This window comes from Petromyzon marinus, chromosome 1, assembly GCF_048934315.1.
Source record: "Petromyzon marinus isolate PM22_M1 ecotype Great Lakes invasive population chromosome 1, UKy_Petmar_22M1.pri1.0, whole genome shotgun sequence".
Classification (NCBI taxonomy): Eukaryota; Metazoa; Chordata; class Hyperoartia; order Petromyzontiformes; family Petromyzontidae; genus Petromyzon; species Petromyzon marinus.
In genome coordinates this window covers 35803819-35827778 of record NC_133667.1, presented here as the reverse complement: position 1 = coordinate 35827778, position 23960 = coordinate 35803819, and the positions used below count along the sequence as shown (strand labels likewise).

Below are 23960 nucleotides of genomic sequence, written 5' to 3'. Positions count from 1 at the left end.
GGTTATCGTGAACAACGTCCTCACGTGCTGCTGCTGCTGCTAGCAGAAGCTTCGGACTACAAAGCCGCCTGGTCGCCTTGACGACGAGGAGGAGCTTGGGCCACGGGTCGCCACCCCCCGCGTCCCCCGCCCCCACACCCAGAGCCCCCACACCCCAAGCCCCCACCCCCCGCGTCCCCCGCCCCCCATCACCCCGAGCCCCCTCCCGCCCTCACACCCCGAGCCCCCCCACCCCCCGCGTCCCTACCCCCCGCGTCCCCCGCCCCCCCACACCCCGAGCCCCCACACCCCGCCCCCCCACCCCCCGCGTCCCTACCCCCCGCGTCTCCCGCCCCCCCACCCCCCGAGCCCCCACCCCCCACACCCCGCCCCCCCACACCCCGCCCCCCCACACCCCGAGCCCTCCCCTCTCCGTGACGGCAGTGACGTCACTTACTTGCGACCGAGCCGCGCGCCTATGGCCGCCAGGACGCGGCGCGTGCGGTGGTTGTGTTGATAGCCTCGTGGTGGTGTCGGTGATTGTGTCTGATTGTGTCGGTAGCCCCGTGGTTGTGTTGGTAGCTGTGTCGGTGGTTGTGTCGGTAGCCCCGTGGTTGTGTCTGATTGTGTCGGTAGCCCCGTGGTTGTGTTGGTAGCTGTGTCGGTGGCTGTGTCGGTAGCCCCGTGGTTGTGTCGGTGGCTGTGTCGGTAGCCCCGTGGTTGTGTCTGATTGTGTCGGTGGTGGTGTCGGTGGTTGTGTCGGTGGTTGTGTCGGTAGCCCCGTGGTTGTGTCTGATTGTGTCGGTAGCCCCGTGGTGGTGTCGGTGGTTGTGTTGATAGCCCCGTGGTTGTGTTGATAGCCCCGTGGTTGTGTCTGATTGTGCGCTTGTGAGTGTGCGTCTCTGCTTGTGTTTGTCTCTTGACAGCCACCCGTAATATCTTTCGAGCTATCTCCGTCCGCCGTTTGTAGTCGTCCCTGCGGCTGTGTTATTATTGTCCCTCGTCGGTGGTCATGCTGGAGCCGGTCCCCCCTCAGTGTCGTGACCCCCAGGAGGCCACCACGAGAACGGAGAAGGTTCTGCACCTCCGTTCTCAGCGTGGACACGGAGTGAGAGTCCGCAGGGAGCTTTACCTGCGGCAGGACGTGGCCTGTTCAAGCGCCCTCTGCCTGGCCCAATGTGACCGCGGTGCGTGCCCTGGGTTCCCCTGAGATCCTTACATCGCCCCCCCCCCCATATACATGGATATGGTCTCAAAGGCCAAAGTGTGTTATGTTTAACTTCTTTCGCACCGTACGTAGCCAACCGTGTTAATCAGACAACAAAGTAAGGTTCTGGGATCCCATGCAGGGTCATATACTGAGGGGGGGGTCCCCCTTGGGTCACATCGAGGCCCCGTGCCGCACAACTGAAGTCCCGGTGCTTCTGAACGTTGGTTGCTTCAGGGGTCCTGGGCGCTCAGCACTGATTGCCTTGGGCGCCCAAACTGGAGTGACAGAACCCCTGGCTGATGTTGCACACAAGCACTTCAAACCGACCGGCTTCCCCGAATTGTCTTGGGCTGATGACTTTGCAGTGTGTCCCCCTTGAGCCGCTGCACCTGGGCACACTGGGGCCACATGAACGACAAGTGTGAAAGATCACACCCAGGGTCCGAGGACTGATCAGGGTCCCTTTGGAGTTTTGATCTGTATCACACTGGAGTCCTCCCACGTCCCAGAGCAGAGTCTTGGTTCCAATTGGGGCCTAGTGATGGGGTCCCCCCCTGGATCATAACTGGGTGATCATGCCTGCAACGCAGTACAAGGACACTTTCAGAATAATGAAGTTGGCAAGTTATGATCACAAAATCAAATATTACACCAAGCGCACACGTTTAATAGGATTCATTTATTTTCCACCGAAAGCAACTTCGAGGTCTTCACATTCGACAGCGTTTCGTTAACGATTATCTCAATTCTACGCCTGCTACCCCCTTCCCTTGGGAGTCCGCTTCACTCCCCAAAACTGTCCCTCCCCGACACCCCTGACCCCCACCCTGGATTTGCAGGGCCCAAGCTGCTGGGTGCTAACCTCACCCATTACCTGGTACCAGGCTGCACCGTGGTGCAGGAATTCCTGGAGATTCTGGAGCTACCCGAGCTGCAGGGCCTCGTGTTCACGCAGACCTCCTGCAATGCCCTGCAGCACGCCAAGGGCCGCAGGTAATGGGGGTGGAACCACGCGCACCAACTCTTTTGCACTGTCCGTTATGGGGTTTTTTCCCCCCCCAAAATTACTTTATTGACAAAACAATTGAGGGAAATACCAGAGAGGATATTAAAGGGGGTTGACACCAGCACAAACACATGACGGATTACAGTGCAATGGAAACCTACCTAAACCGCATGTTTCAATAAACTCTGCAACCCCCTGGTGTCTTCCTAAGCTCTGATACTCTCGGAGGATAAGAAAAAAAGGGGGGGTGGTGCCTAAATGCCCTAATGATTGCTTTTTAAGATTCAATGCCCACTGGAGGAGAGGGAGTTAAGGGGTTCTATGCTTGGTGGTAAGCGTCCTCCCTGCCCCTTAGTGTGGCACTTAGATGCTCTAGAGCAGCAATTTTTTTGACAATTTATTGGCCCATTTCTGCAGTGTTGGGGGGAGCCGTGCTCTTTCCAATTGGCTATAATGGTGCATTTTGCCATGACATTGAACATTTGGAATACTAGATTTGCCTCCCTGGAAAGGCCTTGAGGTTTCAACCCCAACAGGGACATTTCTAATTAGGGTGGGATGCTCGTTTTGTGAATGTGGTGCAAGTAGCAAATTGATAATTTGAAAAAAAAAAAACTTAACGTCTGGACATTGCCAAAAGGCATGTCTGTATGTTTGAGGGGCTCTCCGGTACCCTTTGGATCGCTGCACGCAAACGAATTAAGGTCGGGGTTTTCGAAACAAAATTTTCGCACCGCAGTAGAGTTTTTCCGAGCTTACGAACGTACCTCGGTTTCAAATACAAATTAAATCGTTACAAGCCGCACTTGCATGTTCCTCGTTAAGCATAGATAGCATTTCATTATATTTTATTGGTACCTTGTCACATGGGGCCACACGTAAACACACAAGGTCTCCTTGACTTAAAAGGAGTTCGCTATACGTCACATGGAGCGTGTTTTAAAAACGCCTTCAATTAAAAATATTAACGAAGATAAAATGTATATTCATATTCTCAGCTCTTTCCCTTCAACGTGACTTTACCGAAAGAGCTAAGCATATGAATTACTGCAGTCACGAAAGCTTTAAATCAGCAGATAAAATGGTCAATGCGAAAAGACGTTCCTCGGTTCATTTCAAGGAATTGAGTTTGAAAATGCTCACCTAGGTGGTTCAAAGAGAGCAAATGGATGTGGTTCGGTGCTCTGCATTGGTGAGAACCCTTAGGTAGTAGGAGGGAAGTAAATGTGGTGTGGCATTAAGTGCATTCATTGGCTGTGATGATCTCTTGAGCTCGATTCTGCTCTGTTGTGGGCGGAGGTGGGGCTGTAGCTTGTTTATCGTGGGGGCTTGGTTAAATCACATGTCAATTAAGACAATCAGGAATCGGTGTGCAGATAGTTCGGCATGCTTTTTGTGGGTGTGATGCACGGCTCTTTAGCCACCTGTTGCGTGAAATTAGGGCAAATTAATTAGATGTTCTCATGTGTGCATTGCAACATTCAACCATCGTGCAATTATTCCCCGTGATGTTCCTGTCTGCCAGTTGTCTACACAAGGAGCTTAAAGAGCAGTTACTTTTTTTTAAACACTGCCAAGGGATAAAGCCAGTAAAATTGCAAAAATATCACTCTGTGACTTAACCAGATCGTCGATGGAAGCAATATTATTTGGATTTATAGCATCTAAATGTCACCAGATCTACAGACGCCATGTAAAGAGGGGGACATGATGTTCTTGGGAGCTTGGCAAAGAGGGATTAGTTTAAGTTACTTTTAGAAGGGAGGGAAAGATTTGGGGCTACAGGAAGGAAAGTAGAGTTAAATTCAACAAATTCTTAATCAACTGTAGGGGGTGTAACAATTCACCCTCAACAATTCGACGACGTGTTGCAATTTAATTATCGATTATTTTATTTACATTGTGGTGAAGCATAAAAATAATATTGATATTGTGAGCTCAAGAATCAATTTTAATCTACAGTATGCAGTTACATGTACACGTACAGTCCATATGTTAGTCCACTGCTGGATTAGGGCCTCCCGACACCGTGTGAGTTACTGGACCATACTTTACCACATTGGCCAATGTAGGTTAATGAAGGCAGGTGGCATAGACGTTGAAGCATAGCACAGTACAGTTTTTTCAGTTTCAGTTGATTTATTTTGGTATAGCCCTTGTGAGCCATTCAGCTCTTGAATCGGGTGCAACCACAACAAACAAAAAAACAAAAACACGAACAAGAAAAACATCTTAAAGTGACTACAGTGAGGGAAAAAAGTATTTGATCCCCTGCTGATTTTGTACGTTTGCCCACTGACAAAGAAATGATCAGTCTATAATTTTAATGGTAGATTTATTTGAACAGTGAGAGACAGAATAACAACAAAAAAATCCAGAAAAAAAATGTTATAAATTGATTTGCATTTTAATGAGGGAAATAAGTATTTGACCCCTCTGCAAAACATGACTTAGTACTTGGTGGCAAAACCCTTGTTGGCAATCACAGAGGTCAGACGTTTCTTGTAGTTGGCCACCAGGTTTGCACACATCTCAGGAGGGATTTTGTCCCACTCCTCTTTGCAGATCTTCTCCAAGTCATTAAGGTTTAGAGGCTGACGTTTGGCAACTCGAACCTTCAGCTCCCTCCACAGATTTTCTATGGGATTATGGTCTAGAGACTGGCTAGGTACCTTTAAGATCAGCACGCTAAATCAAAATACAGATAATACTTTGCAGCGTCATCCGGAGCGAAACATTGTATTTTATTTTACGCCAATGAATAGTAGTGGCAGCTAGGGGTGTACAACTCCTCTAGAGCAGTTTTGAAAGAAGATCCCATTGGTAGCGATTCAAGTTGCAGTTTATTGGCAATAGCATTCCAGACCCTGGGGGCATCAATAGCAAAGGCCCTTCCTCCAGTTTTTGTACGGCAATAGGGAATGTGAAGCTGGTAAATGAGCGAAGATCTGAGGTCAAATTTGTTCTTTGAAACAGAGAGGAGATCCAGCAGGTTGTCTGCGGATTTGTTGTTACGTGCCCTGTTGCATCCGTTTCAAGAGTGTGTAGAAATGCGTTTTCATTTGTTTTTAGGCACTACAACAGACTGAGGAGCTTGCTGAAGGACATGCGAAAGGAGTGCGTGATGTTTGCCAACGAGTTCCAGAGGTTTGCCTACTGTGCCCGGGAGCCCGGAGAGACTCCTGAAGCTTGGAAAACAAGGTGACTCACACAGTCAAACACACACTTTATTTACCCCCAAACAAATAATTAATCCCTGGAGCAACTTTGGTCCAACTGCTTGGGTTAAAGGGGTATTCATTGGTATTTTATTTGAAGCTTGCAAAGTTGTGTTTGGGAGTAACATGACAAGGGTTAAGTTGTGTAGGCACAGGCTGATGGTGCTGAAACAAGTTTTTGTCATGAGGTGAGCTGATATGGCAATTCAATTCAAGCAAGGCTTGCATTGTACACCTACACACAGTACAGTGGGATAATAAAACATAAATGATGGAATGAAAAGTCGGATGTCCAGTGTAGGTACAAGTTTCCTTTCATGTGAATTTTGGAAAGTTCGTGTGGATGTCACATCAACAATAGGGTAAATAGCCAAGGTATTAACATAATCAAACACGCTCCCTGGGTGGCCCTAAGCCACTGGAGGAGAGTTCACATTCATATGGTAGGGAATAATCTATCCATAGGATAACCACTTGGTTTCCCACAAAGTGGTACTCACTTTATTGGCCACTGAAGGATGATGATTTGCAGAGTCACAGTGTTACTCAAGTCAAGAGTTTATGGAATAATATTTATTTATATTACAGCAGAACACGTTCAATGCCCTCACATTTAAATCTGCCGTGTGCGTCGTTATTCAGATCCGTCTACCAGGCAGCTGTTTGGTACTACGATCACCTCGTCGGACAGATCCCCATTGTCATGTTAACAGAAGACCCCGAAGATGTGCGCCGATACGGAGCTGCCACGCCTGGCGTTTTTGTGATGCTTTTCCTGGTAAATCCTTGTTCTTGCGCTTGACAGTGTCATTGTTTTTTTAAAGTCTGTTTTAATAAACTACCATTTGGTTAAATTATTTGGTGATATTGCATTGGCAGTGGTGCACAAGCTCACATGACAGTGGGTTGAGTTTAAATTACAAATGTAACAATGTACTTCTTTGAAAATATGTTGAGTTCTTTTTTTAAGATAATGTACAAATGTATCTTCTTGGCTTCAGCTTACAAGTCAGCACACCCAGGTTGTTAGAGACTCGCGCTTGTCACTGACGGAGCCCCGAATGCATGCTTGCGCTTCCAGGATTACTTGCAGAACTTTTGGCCAGACGTCCAGATGGCACACGAGCTGTATGCATCCATACACCAAATGCTGCAAGAAAGCAAGAGTCAGGGCTTGTCCAGCAAGCGAGAATTTCCCGAACACTTGTCCCAGGAAGTGCTGGAGGCCGGCATCAAGTCCAGCCGCTACATTAAGGCAAGACGAACATCGATCACCCTCTCATGTCCCCTTCCAAGAGCCAGTTATTTAGTGCTGGTTAAACAGTGGTGGCGTAGCATGGTTCGCATGGGCCCTGGTGCAAGGAATTAATTGGGGCCCCCTGTCCAAATTCCCACCCTCGTTGTAGCTAGGAACATAGAGCCACTCTGGCTCGTGGGACTCAGTTCAGTTGCACTACGTGAACACTTTGTAGCTATGCCACTGGTGGACAAACGCAGTTAGGTATAAACGTTAATTTGAAATGTTTGTAACAGGAATTGGTTGCAAATGTATAAAGAAAGTGTAATCAACAACCACTATGCAAAAATAAAATAGATTATTAGTGATCAGATGGCAAAAGCAAATATGACATCTAATTAGTAATCAGATCTAAAAAGCTTTACTTTATCAGTTAAGACACTGACTATGCCATAAGGCAAAGATCCCCCATGTAGCCTATACAGTTTGTTGGGGCAAGCGCTGTTAGCGAGCACCTATTAAGGCCAGCACAGTGCAAGAGGGGATGCTTTGGCCAGCACCAGCCACCATTATTTCCCCAATGCTGATGTTGATGTATGGCACCAGGTACATATTTGAGGCTTCGTCGATCCATACATACCTTGAGCAATATGATGTATACCTTTTTTATGTCTTGAGTTTGAATGTATTTTCAAAACGGACTTTGTAGGTGGTGATGGGAAGTCATGCTCTGATGGAAGCATGTGCTATGATGAGCCTAAGTAAAAATGTATTGAACCTGGCGCGTCCGTGCGTGCAGGGAATCCTAAGCGTGAACAAGCACCGGGCTCAGCTGGAGGCGTTTGTACGGTGTCAGGTCAGCGACTCCAAACAGGCAGGTGAGATGCAGGAGGGTTGTTTGACCACAGTTAACTACGCTTTGTCAGTTCAGGTTGATGAATGTCAGGGTGTCCAGCACTGACTGGTTTACACATCCCACGCTATTGATACTGCCAAGTAGGTTTTGGAGCTTGTGCTATATAGGCCTCTGCTGTGTTTTCGGGATGCATCATGTTGTTTGGAATGGTGTCCGATGTTTCATTCAGAACAACACACGGTACAACCCGAAGACTCATCAGAGGGCTACTCGCTAATGATGTTCACTGTTGCCATCGATCAAACTTAAGGTCACCAGGTTCATAGGGCAGTGCGGTAACCGCTTCACTTTTGCCCCCACTTTATATTCATATTGTGCTTCGTGTTAAGAACTCGTCTTCAAAATCGGCGCTCTCTCGGCAGAGTTGCAAAGCGACGTGCTGGTGCCGGGCGTGAAGGCGCGTAACCGCGCGGTGCACGGGGACATGGTGGTTGTGGAGCTTCTGCCGCGTGCCGAGTGGCACGGTCGCGCCACAGGGCTGAGTGGGGGCGACGGCACGGACGAGCGTGCCGAGGAGGAGGCGGCACCGAAAACTGAGCCCATGCCCACCGGTCGGTGCATTAACATAATCATCATAACCGCTGCCACCGCCATGTCCATCATTCACCACTACCTGATTTAATTGCCGTTTGCAGAAAACAGTAGACCCTGAATATGATGATGTACCCAGTTAGCATTTAACTGAAAATGCATATCCCTACCCATTTTACATTGGCTTCTTGGTTTTCAAGCCTCAATTATTCTCATGCATACACATTCCTGAGCAGATCTATTCAGCTTTTTTAAAAACTGCAATTTAATGATAAGCACAACTTTCAAAATAGGCTGCTGCCAGTCGCATTTGCGGCCTGTTTTCTGGCTTGCTGTTGTCATGTTCTCATCACCATGCTGCAGTTACTTCTATTGACATTTAAGCGGGGAAACGCCTCCACCAAAAATAAAGACTTCGTGCATCCTATTGTTTTGAGGCCTAAAAGCCCAGGAAACTGTCACCTTCCTTGGTATCTTCTGGACATCTGTGAAAAAGAGCTTTATAGCTCATTTGATTCTTCCAGTATCAATTTAATATTCTGATTCTGATCTGACGCTGCTGATCACAGGGCGGGTGGTGGGCATTCTGCAGAGGAACTGGAGGGACTACGTGGCCACCTTTCCCTCTGTGGATGAAATGATGGGGCAGAGCGCCAAGTCCCAGAAAGTCCTCGTCGTGCCCTGGGATTTCCGTGTGCCCAAGATCCGCATCAGCACCAACCAGTCACAGGCGCTACAGGTGAGTTGCCTTGTGGTGCAAGCGTTGGGCTGTTCATCGATCGGCTGGAGACCTGAATTTGAGGCCATTACATATGTATACTTGGTGTAAAAAGTCCAGAATTAAGACTCGTGAATAATATTGGCCCAAATTTTAATGCAGAATAATTCTGAAAACATTTTGAGACTTAGTGAGGCTTTCTCGGGAAAAAAATATTATAATGAAGACCTTGCTCTTCTCTGCCAATGACTGATGACTTTCCATCTGTACAAATTGAAACACGGTAGTGTGTTGCCTACGTTTATAACATTTTGACCGCTCTCTTGTACAAATAACAATGTTCTGCATCGATATGTTGAGCAGACTGGCTCAACGCTCGTTTGTGCCTCTCCTTTCGCCTGTTTAAGTGACACCTGCGTGCCGGTGCTGGCTCGCCGCCTCTGCCATTTTTCACGCAGGACTACCGCGTGGTAGTACGCATAGATTCGTGGGAGGCAACGTCCCAGTACCCGAACGGGCACTTTGTGCGCGTGCTGGGCCGCGCCGGAGAGCTCGAGACGGAGGTGGCCGCCCTCCTGGTGGAAAACGCCATCTCCGTGCTGCCCTTCTCCGAAGCTCAGGTGAGGCTGCTCAGCCATCGAAGAGCTGGGGGCTAAGAGATTGGGGCACTTTCGCCCATAAGACATCAGTATGAGGGCTGCCACACAGCCTGCAAGGGGGTGTTTCCACATCTGTGTATCGTGGGGGGCCGCACTAAAAGCCACCAGGTGCCGCCAGTGGCCTGCAAGGCTTGCAATAAAGAACACTGAATTATGTCATATTCCAATTCAATTAAAAGCATGACTGTTATTTATTTGGCATGTTCTGAGAATGTCTCCCACGGAGATGGAGTCATTAAATTAAGCCTTTATCCAGCTCTGAATAGATCACGAATGATGATGGTAACGTGGAAAGACGAACAAGTGATACAGCTCCACACCTCATTCACCTGGTTCTGCCACTGCCCCATTTGGACACAGCAGTCGCTGTGTCATCAGCTGATGCTGGTGAATACGGCAGAAATACCACCATCAAGCAGTGGATAAACCGTGGCTGATGATATGGCAAGACGAACAAGCGATACTGCCCAAGGACTTTTTCACCCCGTTCTGCCGTGGTCCCATTCTTCCTCTGCAGCTGCGAGAGATGCCAGTGGACTCGCCAGAGACGCCGTGGCGGATGGACGGCGAGGAGGTGGCGCGTCGTTGCGACCTGCGCTCCTCGCACCTCATTTTCAGCGTGGACCCGCCGGGCTGTGAAGATGTGGACGACGCACTCTCCGTGAAAACAGTCGCTGGGGGGAACCTGGAGCTTGGTGTGCACATCGCAGACGTCACGCACTTCCTGCGGCCCCACTCGCACACGGATCTCGAGGCCCGCGCGCGGTAACATACGCCCCTCCCACCATCACCCCACCCCCGTGAGCGCGTACGCACCGACACGTCCATTTCACCAACGCAGAGAAGATCACACTAGAGAAGGCTTTTAAAGGAAGATCCAAGCCAAACAAAATATCTCATCTAACGAGTTTCTGGGGGCAACAGATGCAGTTATCGCCAGCCAGCTAAACTTTTAGTTATTTCTGCTGCGGCCTGCTTCACGCAGCAGCAGTGGAGCTTTCATAAAGAGATTAATTTTGGGGTCCTTCATTACACGGGGGCACTATGAGCCCAGGACACCCAGCAGGGGTGTGTATCTGCGTCTTTCTCTAAGGGGCTTTAGAAGTTGACGGTGTAAAAGGCAATGCCGGCGTTGTCTTGTTGCTTGCAGGGCCACCACATACTACTTGGCTGACCGTCGCTTCGACATGCTGCCCTCAGTCCTCAGTGGCAACCTGTGCTCGCTGCTGGGCGGCGTCGACAGGTAAGAGCCGCCAAATGGTAACAGATGGTGTCTCGTTCAGCCGTGTGCGAGCCCGGTGAAGTGAATTGTCTTGTTTGCGTGACAGAACTGGGAGGCACTATGGAAAATAAAAAACATTTAATAGACAAGAATCGTACTCATAGCCACAATTAACACGTGCCGTTACTTTTAGGCTGGTGGTACGAGTGAGATAGAATCAAACTAGAATCAGTGTAGATTAGCCGGTGAACATTGGATAAAAAATCGATTCTTGAATCTAATTGCGGCTCCCAAGTCGTGGCAATTCACTGAATCTCTGTGAGTGATGTGCACCATTAACTCATTGCATGCCCTAACATTGATCCCAAAGGCCCACTGGATCATTGACCAAATTGTTTCTTTATTTTGGCAAGGTAACAAATCTACTTCATCCAGAAGTGGATTGATCATGGCTGATGACTAGTATCTTCTAATTAACCAGGAGATGAAATATAGACCAGAAAAATATTGCCTCTTCTGCAAGGGTTACCTGGATTAATGATGGTGAACAGATACTCCCCTGTTTATGTACAATTTAAACATTTAAAGTATCTAAATGTGACCAAGTCAAATATGGAGACAAGCACATCACTATAATATTAAGGAGTTTTTTTTTGTTGTCTTCGAAGGAGTTCGAGTCAGGGTTAGACTGATATAGGGCAGAGAAAAGTACAAATGGAAACACTTCATAGAGACAGAGAAAAATAGAAAAGTCGGAAAGTTTTTAGCCTCAACACAATCCACCGAGGTATCACACGGCGACGTCGTGTTTTTGCAGGTATGCGGTGAGCGTGCGGTGGGAGCTTGACGGAGACACGTACGAGGTGAAGCGCGTGTGGTACGGCCGCACCGTCATCCGCTCGTCCTACAAGCTGAGCTACGAGACGGCGCAGGCCCTGCTCGACGGGGGCGCGGCCGCCCAGGGGGTCACCATCCCCGAGCTCGACGCTTTCGACGACGGAACGCGACAGGTGCCCGCCGCGCCCCCCTCATTCCCCACGCTCTAGGTCCGATGTAGCGGTCCGCTCGGGCCCCGTGATTAATACGTCTAAGTAAACACCCTGCGGTTCCCCCCCCCCCCCACCTCCAGGAGCGGCTGCGCGAGCTGGTGTGGGCCCTGGGCCGTCTGACGGACGTGGCACGGGCCATGCGCGCCCGCCGCACAGAGGAGGGAGGCCTGGAGCTGGAGAGCGTGGAGGTGCGCGTGCAGATGAGCGAGTCGCGCGACTCCATCGCCGACCTCGTGCCGCAGCAGCCGCTCGAGGTGCACGAGACCGTGGCCGAGTGCATGATCGCCGCCAACCATTGGGTGGCTCGCCGCGTGGCGCAAGCGCTGCCCGGCCGCGCTCTGCTGCGCCATCACCCGCCTCCGCGCCACGAGTTCTTCGAGGAGCTGAAGGCGTGTGCTGCCGCGATGGGCTTCCACATCGACACGAGGCGAGTCGTCGCACGTCGCTGCTACTGCTGCTGCTGCTGCTAAACGTGGGTGACAATTCAGGCCCCTTGCCATCGGATGAATTGTCAGGATCCAAGAGCATGATTCGTTTCGCTAAGTACTCATATGACGGTGTGTATCAAATCGATATGGACTTAAGACAATGGCCCCTTGGAATTACTATAAGTACAACATTCTTACACCAATAACTCATTGTGTCTGTGAGATGGACATGTCAGTTACGTTTCTGACTTCAGTATTGTCTAGCCAAATATTAAAACCCCAGTCAACCTTTGCCAAGTGGGAGGATGCTTATTCTCCCAGGGAGTCTGGAGATTCCATCCCCCAGACATCAGTGCTGCCAAATTCCTCACTCTTTCTACGTTTCTCTGCCTATAACCACCTATTTGTGGTAAATATGCCCACAGTTTATCTACAGCATCTTGAGATGTGATGGTAATTGGATGCTATATAAATATAAAATGTAGTTGTACTGTTACACGGCTGCAGCAAGAATCATGGCAAGGACATTTAACATGTAAAAGACTGAATTTAAGCTTCATCACTCTTGAAAATATTACATAATTTTTTAAATTATTTTGGCTTCAGCTCCAACAAGGCGCTGGCAGAGTCTCTCGACAACGCCGTGGATCCCAACGACCCGCTCATTAACAAGATGCTGCGCTCAATGGCGGTCCACGCCATGTCCAACGCACTATACTTCTCCACTGGCTCCCTGCCCGCCGACCAGCACTACCACTACGGTATGATCACAAGCTAAGACCCTCTTTCATCATCGTGAACAAAATCATCATCATCATCGTGAACAAAATCTCAGCCATGATCAATCCACTGCTGGATGAAGGCCTCCCCAAGCATTCACTATCTCTCACAGCCTTGCGATGTTGTAATCCGTCTAGCGAACTACATGACGTGTCCTGCACAAGCCCACTTAATTTTCATCACCCCCTAATAAAAGAAGTTCAGTCAGCAAGGCCTGGGAAACCAGTTATTTTGCTTTACAGTTTCCTTGCATGTAATTTTAACAATTGCGACATATGCCGTGACTTTCATCTGCTCCAGGATCTCTGAACTGAACTGTAACACCTTTCACTAATACTTTTAACTTTTTGCGAAACCACTCTGCTGCGGGCAATTTAATTAAATGGTCATTTTGTTGAATATTGATGCCATTACAATCTGCCCATAGAGGTCACGACTCAATTTTAGAAACAATTTTCTACTCGATAAAATTATGTCACAGCAGCTTCAGCAGACACTTTACAGAGAAAATGGTACACTTAATCTCTGAATTGAATGGTTGCCAGAAAAAAAATAGTTGTGGGGTATGTACTGTGACTGGTAAGTTCTTCAGCCACCAGTCGCTCAAGCAGACACCAAATTCTGCAGACACAACTGTATCTAGATGCCAAAGGAGGGAAGACGCCCGATAGGATGTCACCCATAGAGAAGACGCAATGAGATTAGCTCGTGTGCAGAAGCAAGATGGACTGTGACATTGCGAGATCACGATGGTGACGACTTGGGGGGGGGGGGTCTTTAACCAGCACTGGATGATTATGAAACCAAATCGAGCTCGATCCTTCTCGGCTTCTTACCTCGTCGTCCTGTGCTCACCGTGGCGCTATGCAGGCCTCGCGCTAGACCACTACACGCATTTCACGTCGCCAATCCGGCGCTACGCCGACGTGATGGTTCACCGGCAGCTGCTGGCCGTGCTGGAGGCCAAGGGGGCGCCGGAAACCACACCGCTCAACACCGAGCTGCAGGAGCTGTGCGAGCACATCAACGAGAGGAACAGGGTGAGCGAAAACTTAAGCCGCCGCAGCATTGCGTGGCACGGAAGGGCCCGAGTACAGCGGATTCCTGCCGACGCCCAACTAAATCTTGGGCGTGTGCATTTGGGTTTGAAAGTAACTTGGCAGCTGGCCACACTTGTCTTGTTTTAAATGGGTAATTCATGTTTTAGGGATTACCTTGAATGCAAATTGCTGCGTCAGTAAGTTATATGTAATGGGAGTAAAACTTGTGGCAGGATTGTAGTTGCAGGTATTTGTAGTGAAAATATACTTTTTTTTTAAACCGTCATCTATTTCATAAAGATGAATGAATGAAAGGGTTTCAACTGGTTCAGTTTGCATCGAGCAGCAGCTGCACTTACAGGACAAAGGCACATCACCTCCCTAATCTCCTTATGAGAACAGCTCCATTTTTTGACTCTCCACTCATTAGCTGTACGTTAATAACGCGGCCACCCTCGGGATATGCTAAGACTCATTACTTATTGATGTTAGGTGGCCTAAATTGTTCGCCTTTGTAGCTTGCGTAGGTGGACTGGCCATGAGGCGCTAAACAGCTGGTCGTGTGGTCTCTCGTTTTCACAGGCTGCCCAGCAGGTTCAGAAGGAGTCCATTGAGCTCTTCCAGAGCCTGTTTTTCCGCGACAAGGACCCCGAGCAAGATGATCGCTGCGTCGAGGACGGCATCGTTTACTCGCTTCGTGCCGACGGCGTTCTCGTCCATGTGCCACGGTAACCGGAACTTCTCTTCCCATTTAAAATGTAGTAGGCTTTCGCGACCAATATTATACATAATAAAAGTTATTTTGGGTTAATCGCGTAAATATTCCGGCACAATTCGCCCGATGAAGCTGGTTGTAATTACCAGCGAAACGTCACAGTACTCAAAATTGTAAATGTTGTAGTAACTAATTGGCATGTTTTGTTTACGTGACAAACCTTACTGATGGGCTGTGTTGGGTGGTGGTGGGTTAACGATACATTTATATTTCCCTGATTAACCCAAAATAACTTTTATTCTCTTCCCATTGCCAGAGGTCACAGATGATGATCTCGCAAACGACATTTCAAAAATGTAATTCTCAAAAGTCAATTTGATAGTGTCTCCATGTTTGATTGAGCACGGGGTGGTCATCATCCTCTGTTGGTGCCTCTGAGCCAATGCTAGATTGCTAAATTTAATTGAGAGGATAATTCTCTATGGAATGCCCAATGATTGCAAGTAATAATGCATCAACCAAAAGATTATTAAGCTCATAATACAAGCATCACATTTGGTAAGAATCTCTTATCGCTTATTAATAAGTTAGGATTGACAAGGGCCGTAAGAATATACTGTAACATGAGTGAAAAATTACATGAAGCTAACAGGGACCCAAATCTTTACATCCTCACTGTTAACATCCCACAAATTGATACTCATTTCACTGACCTCGGATTAAAGATTGGCTCTCGCTTCCCAGCTGATATTTGAGCTTGAGACTTTCTGATTGTGAGTTGCATGTAACCACTAACCTAGTACTCGTCATCAATGTGGCGATGGGCAATGATTGACTGCATTCTTAATTTGCTTCTCCCCTCACCCTCTCCCCCTCGACAGATACGGTTTAAAAGGAGCAGCTTATCTCAAGAACAAAGATGGGCTCGTGGTCAGCGTAGGCACGGACGACGTCTGCGAATTTGTTCCTGGCTGCATCACGAGGGGGAAGAATCACATCACGACACAGCCGAGCGTGGGGCGCAGCCTCACCGTCCGCCTGTTTGACCACCTCATGGTAGAGCAAACCTCTCCCCTTTTTTATAACCAACATTGTAGTGCAAACAAATTACAAGGATCTAAACGTCTTGATTTAAAGCTTTCGTGACTGCAGGGATTCATATTCTTGGTTCTTTCGGTAAAGTCACCACGTAGAAGGGAAACAATTAAATAATAAAAAATATTAAACAATAACATTCTCACGACGTTTCCACTGCAACACAAGCAATCATCATCAGGTGTTAAAATCACTGCAAGAAAAATTTCAAAACCGCCACTTTTTTCAAATTTTTCTTGCCGTGGTTTTCACACCTGATGATTGCTTGTGTTGCAGTCGAAACGTCGTGATAATTTTATTGTTTTATCTTTTTATTATTTTGTTTCCCTTCTACGTGACTTTACCGTAAGAACCAAGAATATGATATAAAAGTCATTGAGGAAAAGATAACACAGCATTGAACAAACTGAGCAAGTAATTTCTCACTGCCACACTGCAACTTATGATCGAAAATAATTTGTTAATGGTAAATGTCCTGTGACGATGATGTATTCTGAATTTAATGTTTTTCTGAATTGGTTACTATTGACGTCTTAACCTGGGTGGAAATGCACATCGACACGTTTTACAGTCAACTACATTGCATCACCAGGTGGTCCTATTAACCGAGTGCTCATTTGCAATCTGAAGGTTGTGCGTTTAAATCCTGGTAGAATATTACTTAGTCCATCATTACTATTAAGAAAATCAAATGGTTATCCTCCGAAGAGAGCGGTCCCCTCCATAAAAATGTGGAATGCAACACTAAAGTAATTTTCAGCATGGGGACACTCAGGGTCTTGCCGAGGGTCACGTGTTGGCCAATATTCCATGTCATCCAATTCTTGGCAACAACTGCCAATGTCTGTAAGTGGCAAAAATCACCTTCAAGATGTAAATATGTCATTGACTTCACATCACCTTTTGTACGCACCTCCTGGGCAGGTACGGATTTACGTGCAGTCACGACGAGCACACGCGGACACAATCCGGCTGGAGGTGACACGAATGGTGACACGAATGGAGCAGCATCGGCCTCGGGATAAAATGTCGGAAGCAGCATCCGCATCGACCAACGCTGCTGTGGCAGAAGGGCAGCAGGACAGCAGCATGCCCAGGAATGCCCGGGCGGACATGGTGCGGGAGGTGAGGCAGAGAGCCGAGGAGGGGTCAAAGGTTGTGACACCCAAGACAGGACGTTCCCTTCTCTGGGAGTCCGAGTTCAGCCAGAGCAAAGGATGCCTCTACGATATCCTTGAGGACATCAGAGAGCTGGCTCTGATGGATGCTACCACCGCCTGACATCCGCCACCATGGATAAAAACGTTTTTAGGAAACGTGAAATTGCTTTCGCTCTCTGTTGAGTGAAATCGATAAAAGGGGGGCAATTTAACATGAAAGGGTAAATTGTTAGTAAAATGTGTACAGTAATTTAAAACATTTTTTTGCACATTTTGTTATTAAATTAAGTTTTGTAATGGCGTGTGATTTTCATTAAAAAATGTACATTGGTTCATTTTGTAAAATGTTGACTTTTATTGGAAATTTCAAATGTACGTTTCAAAACACATTGCTACACAAAACTGAACCTCAAAAGCATCAAACAAAGTGCAGTACTGTTTTTTTTATGCGATGGGGGTCATCAACACAGCACAGCCTTTTCATTCTAATTACAATATTACAGCCAAACCTGTTTTATAGTCCTAAGCCCTGTATGCCATTACAATTAACAAAGTCAAGAATCTGCCTCCTGCAAGAAGTTATGTTTGGCAGGTTTAACCTCCAAATGTGAAATGTACTGTTGCGCACCAACCAAATCCTGCCTACCACATAGATCGTAGAATGAACATAAAAGAAGATGAACATAAAATTCCTCATTTATTTGGCGTGAGCAGCTTGTGCTGTGGCCATTACAGTTGGAACAGGCTGATATTGCAACTGATTTCGTTGATGAACTGTTCATGATGCCACAACATAACACAAGTACGCTGTTCACAAAGAAATTACACAACTCCTGCCTGACTACTCTCTAACTTCGGTGCTGTTAAGGTTGATCCTTTGGTTGGGTTTCACTACCATCCTCAGCAGGTGCCCCTTCTGCTACAAGGTTTTGGGTCACAAGTTCGTCGGTGCAGAGGTCTTGTGCTACTTCAGCCGTTTGTGGAACAGCAAAATCCGCATCGATCCACTCCATGTCCGTATCCTGAGTGGCTGCTAAAACGACGTCATCGCCGCATTCTTTTTCATCCGTTACACTTTGATCCCTTTCATCCCTTTCATCTTGCAAGCTCGGAGATTCTGAACAGAAAGACAAATATGCGGGAGAATAACTTCACAAATACACGCAACATTAAAAATTTACTGCTCTGATGAATTATTAACCTAATATCTGTAAAGTAAACCAAAATAAGTACACCAGCTAACCAGTGGGTTAACTGAGAATAATAATTAGCATCATAGAAAATACAAGCACAAAACACAAGCAGGCAATGCCAGCATCATCTCAGTCCAACAAAAATTACAACCCATCAGTCCCACAGCCTTCTGAAAGCGAATAATTTCAGCAGCATGGATTCACTGCAGGCAAACTCCAGACCAATTTTGAGTCTGATGGACTGCCAGACATTACCTTCTCTTTAAGAGGGTCCTTGGCTATAACGTTTGGCATATTGTCTGCTTATCTATTTTGTGGGTTAACTGGGTCTGGTTCTGGTACTTTTTTTAAAAAAATCACATTTTCTATGTAAATGAGTTACATTCCCATTATACAGGAGAGCACTTTTTTCCAGATGTAGTGGCATGTGCCTATAATCCAGAATTTGAGATTTGTAGATCTGGCAGATCCTAACAAAATGGGCTATGAAGTATTGTGTATATACTAGCACAGGAAACGACATCGCTGGTCTATGTGTATGGATTTGAGTATTGCCCCCAAATGGCATGAGTTATTTAAGAGAATAGCATAGTTTTTCTAGTATATAACTGGTGGAAAATTTTCTGGTTTATGGACTACGACAAGTCAAATGTTTGCAGAACCGAGCATTGGGATTTGTTCATCTTCCATAAGACACTCAAAGAACCGATTTACCTTTTTCCTGCGACTGTGAGGATGTGATCGGCACATCTGCACTCTGCAGCTTGGCGATGCGACGCTCCATGGCGAGGCGACGGTTCCGATCGATCCTTTCGCGCTGCTCATCGGTGAGCTGTGGTGCTGGAGTGCTGCTCATGGGTGCTGGAGTGTTGCTGCTCATGGGCGCAGTTCTCGGTGTGCCAACCGAGAAAATTGGCTGCCCACTGCCGTCCAAACTGTTGTTGAGCCTTTCCCGTTCTGCGTCGTCTGCAGATCACAAAACAATGATTTGTTTATTTCGGGTCTCGCCTTCAGGTTACTTAGGTTGTATTAGGTTACACTATGGTTTTTAAAAAGGTCACTGACAAAGTGCTCAAATTCAAAATATCAAAGCGAATTCCATTGATGCTACCACACCTCTCCATTGCTTCCTTCATAGCTTCATGGTCAATGTTTAAATATGCCCCGAAAGCCATGATACACCAAGGCAGGGGCACACAGCTTCAACTTCCTCGTGGGCCTCTAGGCCATATGTTGTGCACTACTGCACAACGGTAATCGTCGCTGGTAATTTTCACTGGCAGTACATTTACTATGAATACCTTTTGCATCTTGTTGTAAGTTACATAGTGATGAAGTTCTCTTGAACAAATGAAAACTGTTGAAATGGATGTTTCATGGACAATGGTCTAAACTACAGAGTACCCAACCTTGGGTATCGCATGAACTCTGAGCAGATTAGCAACTACAATCCCAGTTGCGCACTAGTGGCCGCAGCAACAAGATTAGTACAAATTTGGGTAAGCAACTGTTTTATACAATAGAGAATGGTGCAGAAACCATCGCGGGCAACGATTACAATATAACTGTCCGAGTGTATCATTGTCTTCACTGTAATTCACTTAATGCAAAGCAAATTGCAACTTTAGATATAACTGTAAATATTTACAAACAAAAGACATTGGCTGGTTACCATTATCATGGTCAATTGTCCTGTAGTCTTCATCAAACACTGGAATATCTAACCGGATCTTCTTGAGGCAGTTCTGCAAATGACAGGCCACAAAATAAGACCAAACTTCGTACAATAGATGTGAAATTTAAATACATTTCAAGACGGCAAAATACATGTAAAAAATTTAAAACATCTTTTCCGCACCTGCACCTCTCGTTTCGACCCCAGGACCTCCATTTTGTCGATGATGTCATCAAACTGCATCTTGGGGAAGAGGCGGTGAGCCCAGTGCTCCATGTTTTTCATGATTAATTTCAGGTCTTCCACCTGCAGCATACCCAGAATTATGAAGGCATGTCACGATGCATCAATTCATTAATTTAAATGACAATAAAAAATAAATATTAAATCATAAGTAATAAAAATAAGCTTACCTCATGCCCTTTACCTTTAAACTTTACATTTTCAAATGTTTTTCTCAAGGCAGGGAGACCCCTCTCTGATGATAGTCTAAGGAAAATGTATTATTAATAACGTTTCTCTAGCTCATACGTTTAAATGCATTGTTTTCCTAAAACTGAAAAATCTAAAATACAGCATCTTGTACTCACCGCTGGGCATCTAGTTTGAGCCGAGGCCTTTTCACGATTTTCTTAACAGGTACTGGCTTGCCTTCGGCTTGAGAGTGGGTCTGAAGCTCCGCCTCATCTGAATGACAAGACAAACTTCAGGACATACAACTGAACAGAAGAGTACCATCAAGCTATATATTGTTTGAAATGTCTAATCCGCATAATTATTTTTAGATGTTATCAAACTGCATCTTGAGGGAAACAAGGCGCCCAAGGCTACATTTTACAAGAACACTTTCAAGACTACTTCAGTTGTAGTGCACTTGAGTTCAATCAATGTAATTTCATAAAATTGAGTTTCTGCAATCCTATTTTAGAATGATTTCCCATAATTGCACCCTGTAACCAGAAACATCTACTTGCAAATCAACATTAACAAGTATTCTTAGCTCTTTCGGTAAAGTCACGTTGAAGGGAATCAATATATATTTTATATTGTTTTATATATATTTATTATTTTATTGTTTCCCTTCAACGTGACTTTACCGAAAGAGCTAAGAATATGAATTACTGCAGTCACGAAAGCTTTAAATCAAAATATAAAATTAACAAGTGTTCAAATGCTAGAACATCAAGAAACTGCCTCTACAAGAGCAGCAGTCACAAGTTGTGACTAAAAGCGAATTCACTACTTCATAAGTAGTGGTGTGTAACAGATACCATGAGAGTGTGAAGGGTATATGAACTTCATCAGTTCATGATGAAGGGTACAATTCAAAATTTGGTGGCGGGACATTAAACCGAGTGGCATGACCATGTCATTACTTTTTTACATTGGCCCTACCAATACAGGGCAACCCAACCAAGTGTAGATTTCCCTTCACCAATAGATGAAATTGCACTCAAAATACTTTGTTGAATAATGAACGTTGGTGCTCATTGGCCTCTGCTGAGTCTCAGACCTCCAAAGTTTTCCCGCCGATCAGGGTCCCTGTCTTCGGGAGGCGCACGGACCCGATCCTCGTCCGAATCGTCAAACAGTTCCATGACGACGTGAGGTGGGTGAGGAGTTCCTGCTTTGGTGACTCAGCTCTGTGGATTAAGACAGTCACGGGGCTGATAGCATGTATTTCAGTGCTCAAGCAAAGGGTTGGTTATACGTGGCAGCACTGAATATAGTTTATTTTGTTTAACCAGGTGAGACCAGGAGTCTAATTTTCAAGAGTAATCTCGGTAATGTGCAGGGCAAGGTCACGGTGGTGATGAAAATGGGTTAAAACCCATGGTGATGCATGCCTGTAAATCTAGCGCATTGGAGGCATGGGTTGTAGGATTACATATATTAGTGAGACCCCCAAATCCACTGGGCCACTAGGTGACCAAGGGAAGCCATGAGAAAAAGAGGGTTTGTGACCGCATGTGCGAGGACCGGCGACTTGTATCCTAATTTTATGCATGGTAGACTTTCTCCTGGTACTCTGACTTAATCCCACAGGCAAAACCTATCTTAAGCTGTAACCTTTCAACCAATCAAAACGAACACAGATCATATAATTACTAGTTTTGCACCACCCAGTTTTGTATTAGTAACATTAATATGTGAGCACAATTTATAATTTGTACAAAAAATTGCACCTAATTTCACGCGAGATACGTTTTGTGCATTATTTTGATGCACCAAATATATTTCATGCATTTTATATTGTAAGTGTTTATATGACTGTTGAGGCGGTGGTAGAAATTCCAGTTTTAAGGCAGAGCCTATTCGCAACAAGTAATGGGATGACTCCCCACAAAGAAGTGCTTATTTGTATCTACTTGAGAGATATGATGCACTGAGGTGGCCCTGACCAAAGGTGAATGGCTGACCCCGAGATTAGGAGTGCAGTGGTCTATCAACTGAACCATGCATGCTGTTTTATCCATAAGTAAGCAAGATTTATTGAACCACCCCATAGTGCTGTGTACGCGGTTCTTATATTTTATCATAATGACTAATCGGACCCGTGGCTGCATACTTTTAAGCACCCAGTGATGAAATGTAACTGTAAAAAGACGTACTTCTAGTTTCAAATCAGACACATCGGCTACTGCAACCCAAGGCGCAAAACGGCCAGTATTGGTTATACAGTATACCACATGTATACTGTATAACCAATACAAGCGCTTGTAATCAGTGAATAAAGTGATCGAATTAGGTTTATAGTGGAGATGTTTGTGGGAATAAATTACTGTTTAGAATTCGAACTATGATGGGAGTTTCAATGAAGCCGGCTTCATTAAAGTCCAAGATAATTCTTGTTTAAACGAGCATTTAGACAAATTGGGTTACCTAGTTTTAGCTAGGTTTTCTAGACTACCTTCAAATGAAAGCAGGATTATACTGATATAATTGTAAGATTAACATGTGCAGAAGTGGATCGGGCGTGTGTAACCGAGTTGATCGTCTCAGCTCGGTCACCAATGGCTGTACAAAAAAAGCCAATCACAAATTTAAATCAGATTGTGACTTTAACCAAAATCCAGCTTTGAATCTTGTAAACATTGCTCTGATTGTCAAGCAAACCGCATTGCTCTCGACGGCAGGGCAAGTTGGAGAGTGCTGACCCCTGCTGTGCATCAGAGTTCACTTGAAGCGATCTCAGAAGTAGTTCTACGCTCTCCGCTTGCGCGGGCCGGTTCGCTACAAGGAGTAGTTGGCATTGGTATGAGAAATTTCGAAATGGATTGTTCGTTCTATGACACGACGCTGATAGCACAATTTGGATAACACCGGGGAGGGGGAGAGGGCAAGCAAACTAAAACATGCGAGACCAAAAGACAACTTACAAATTGAATTCTTTATGCATTATAAAAGCAGTATACTGTAATAATTATTACTACACTTCCAAGAACACACAGCCCCCGCATTCGCATGTACTGCAGTTGGGGTCACGAGTGAAAGCAACGCGCCAGTCAAACTTCGGCGAGGCGGCTAAAATATACCGAGCTCACAATCACGGTGGGGTGGATAAAATAATTTCCCTGCGTACGGTACTACGTTGGTAATAAACCAACAGTGGTTCGCCGCATGGAAAGAGTCGGGGCTGCTATATGAATACAACATTTGTACCACGCTCGTTAGGGCATTAGACCTACTTCAAACAGTGAACTCGAATGCAATTAAACATTAACGCAACTTGAGAATAAAATATGGATCTTTATTCAGACACACACTGCGTCTATTTACCTCACAATACAGTCTTTGATTATTTTTACCGAATCAACGCCTTAGAGTTTAGGGTGGTTCAATACATTGATATTTTGAAATCAATTTTCAATAAAATATGTAACATTGTTGAATAAATAACAGAGCAACCGTGTGCTTACCTTACGCCTTCATTGGATGTTAAAATCACCACAGAAGGTAAAACCTCCAGTATGACACCATGGGCCTTAGCCAATCAGCGGATTGTGACGTCATCACCGAGTTAGAAACGCGCAATCCTATTGGGCGGTGGTTTTGGCGGGAACCCGCAAGTTATTTCCGATTTCATGGAGGCGAATCGATTCCACGTGTCGTCATAGATTCCAAATAG

General features: G+C 46.0%; 2 protein-coding genes across 2 annotated transcripts; one reads left to right on the top strand and one right to left on the bottom strand.

Annotated features, from left to right (window-relative positions):
* Positions 1 to 425: 425 nt before the first annotated feature.
* On the top strand, positions 426 to 17296 carry DIS3L (DIS3 like exosome 3'-5' exoribonuclease). Its single transcript, XM_032950980.2, has 18 exons — positions 426 to 1166; positions 2029 to 2182; positions 5268 to 5396; positions 6056 to 6191; positions 6495 to 6668; positions 7450 to 7528; positions 7929 to 8117; positions 8667 to 8836; positions 9274 to 9435; positions 9992 to 10239; positions 10625 to 10717; positions 11514 to 11706; positions 11826 to 12172; positions 12780 to 12934; positions 13824 to 13993; positions 14576 to 14721; positions 15590 to 15764; positions 16728 to 17296. Exons 1-18 carry the CDS (start codon positions 992 to 994, stop codon positions 17082 to 17084), a joined length of 3252 nt encoding a protein of 1083 aa, XP_032806871.1. The 5' UTR covers positions 426 to 991; the 3' UTR covers positions 17085 to 17296.
* TIPIN (TIMELESS interacting protein) lies at positions 17295 to 23873 on the bottom strand. The gene is made up of 8 exons (XM_032950994.2): positions 23752 to 23873; positions 21345 to 21474; positions 20422 to 20518; positions 20245 to 20320; positions 20015 to 20137; positions 19829 to 19901; positions 18871 to 19122; positions 17295 to 18080 (listed from the first exon to the last, which is right to left on the bottom strand). Exons 2-8 carry the CDS (start codon positions 21427 to 21429, stop codon positions 17827 to 17829), a joined length of 960 nt encoding a protein of 319 aa, XP_032806885.1. The 5' UTR covers positions 21430 to 21474; positions 23752 to 23873; the 3' UTR covers positions 17295 to 17826.
* Between the last annotated feature and the right edge of the window lie 87 nt (positions 23874 to 23960).

Coding starts and splice junctions, on each gene's coding strand:
- DIS3L (XM_032950980.2), top strand. CDS start 992: ATGCTGGAGCCGGTCCCCCCTCAGTGTCGTGACCCCCAGGAGGCCACC. Junction 12,935..13,823: donor CGACCAGCACTACCACTACG/GTATGATCACAA, acceptor GGCGCTATGCAG/GCCTCGCGCTAGACCACTAC. Junction 15,765..16,727: donor GCCTGTTTGACCACCTCATG/GTAGAGCAAACC, acceptor CCTCCTGGGCAG/GTACGGATTTACGTGCAGTC.
- TIPIN (XM_032950994.2), bottom strand. CDS start 21,429: ATGGAACTGTTTGACGATTCGGACGAGGATCGGGTCCGTGCGCCTCCC. Junction 19,902..20,014: donor GGTCGAAACGAGAGGTGCAG/GTGCGGAAAAGA, acceptor TGTCATTTGCAG/AACTGCCTCAAGAAGATCCG. Junction 19,123..19,828: donor GACAATTGACCATGATAATG/GTAACCAGCCAA, acceptor TGTGATCTGCAG/ACGACGCAGAACGGGAAAGG.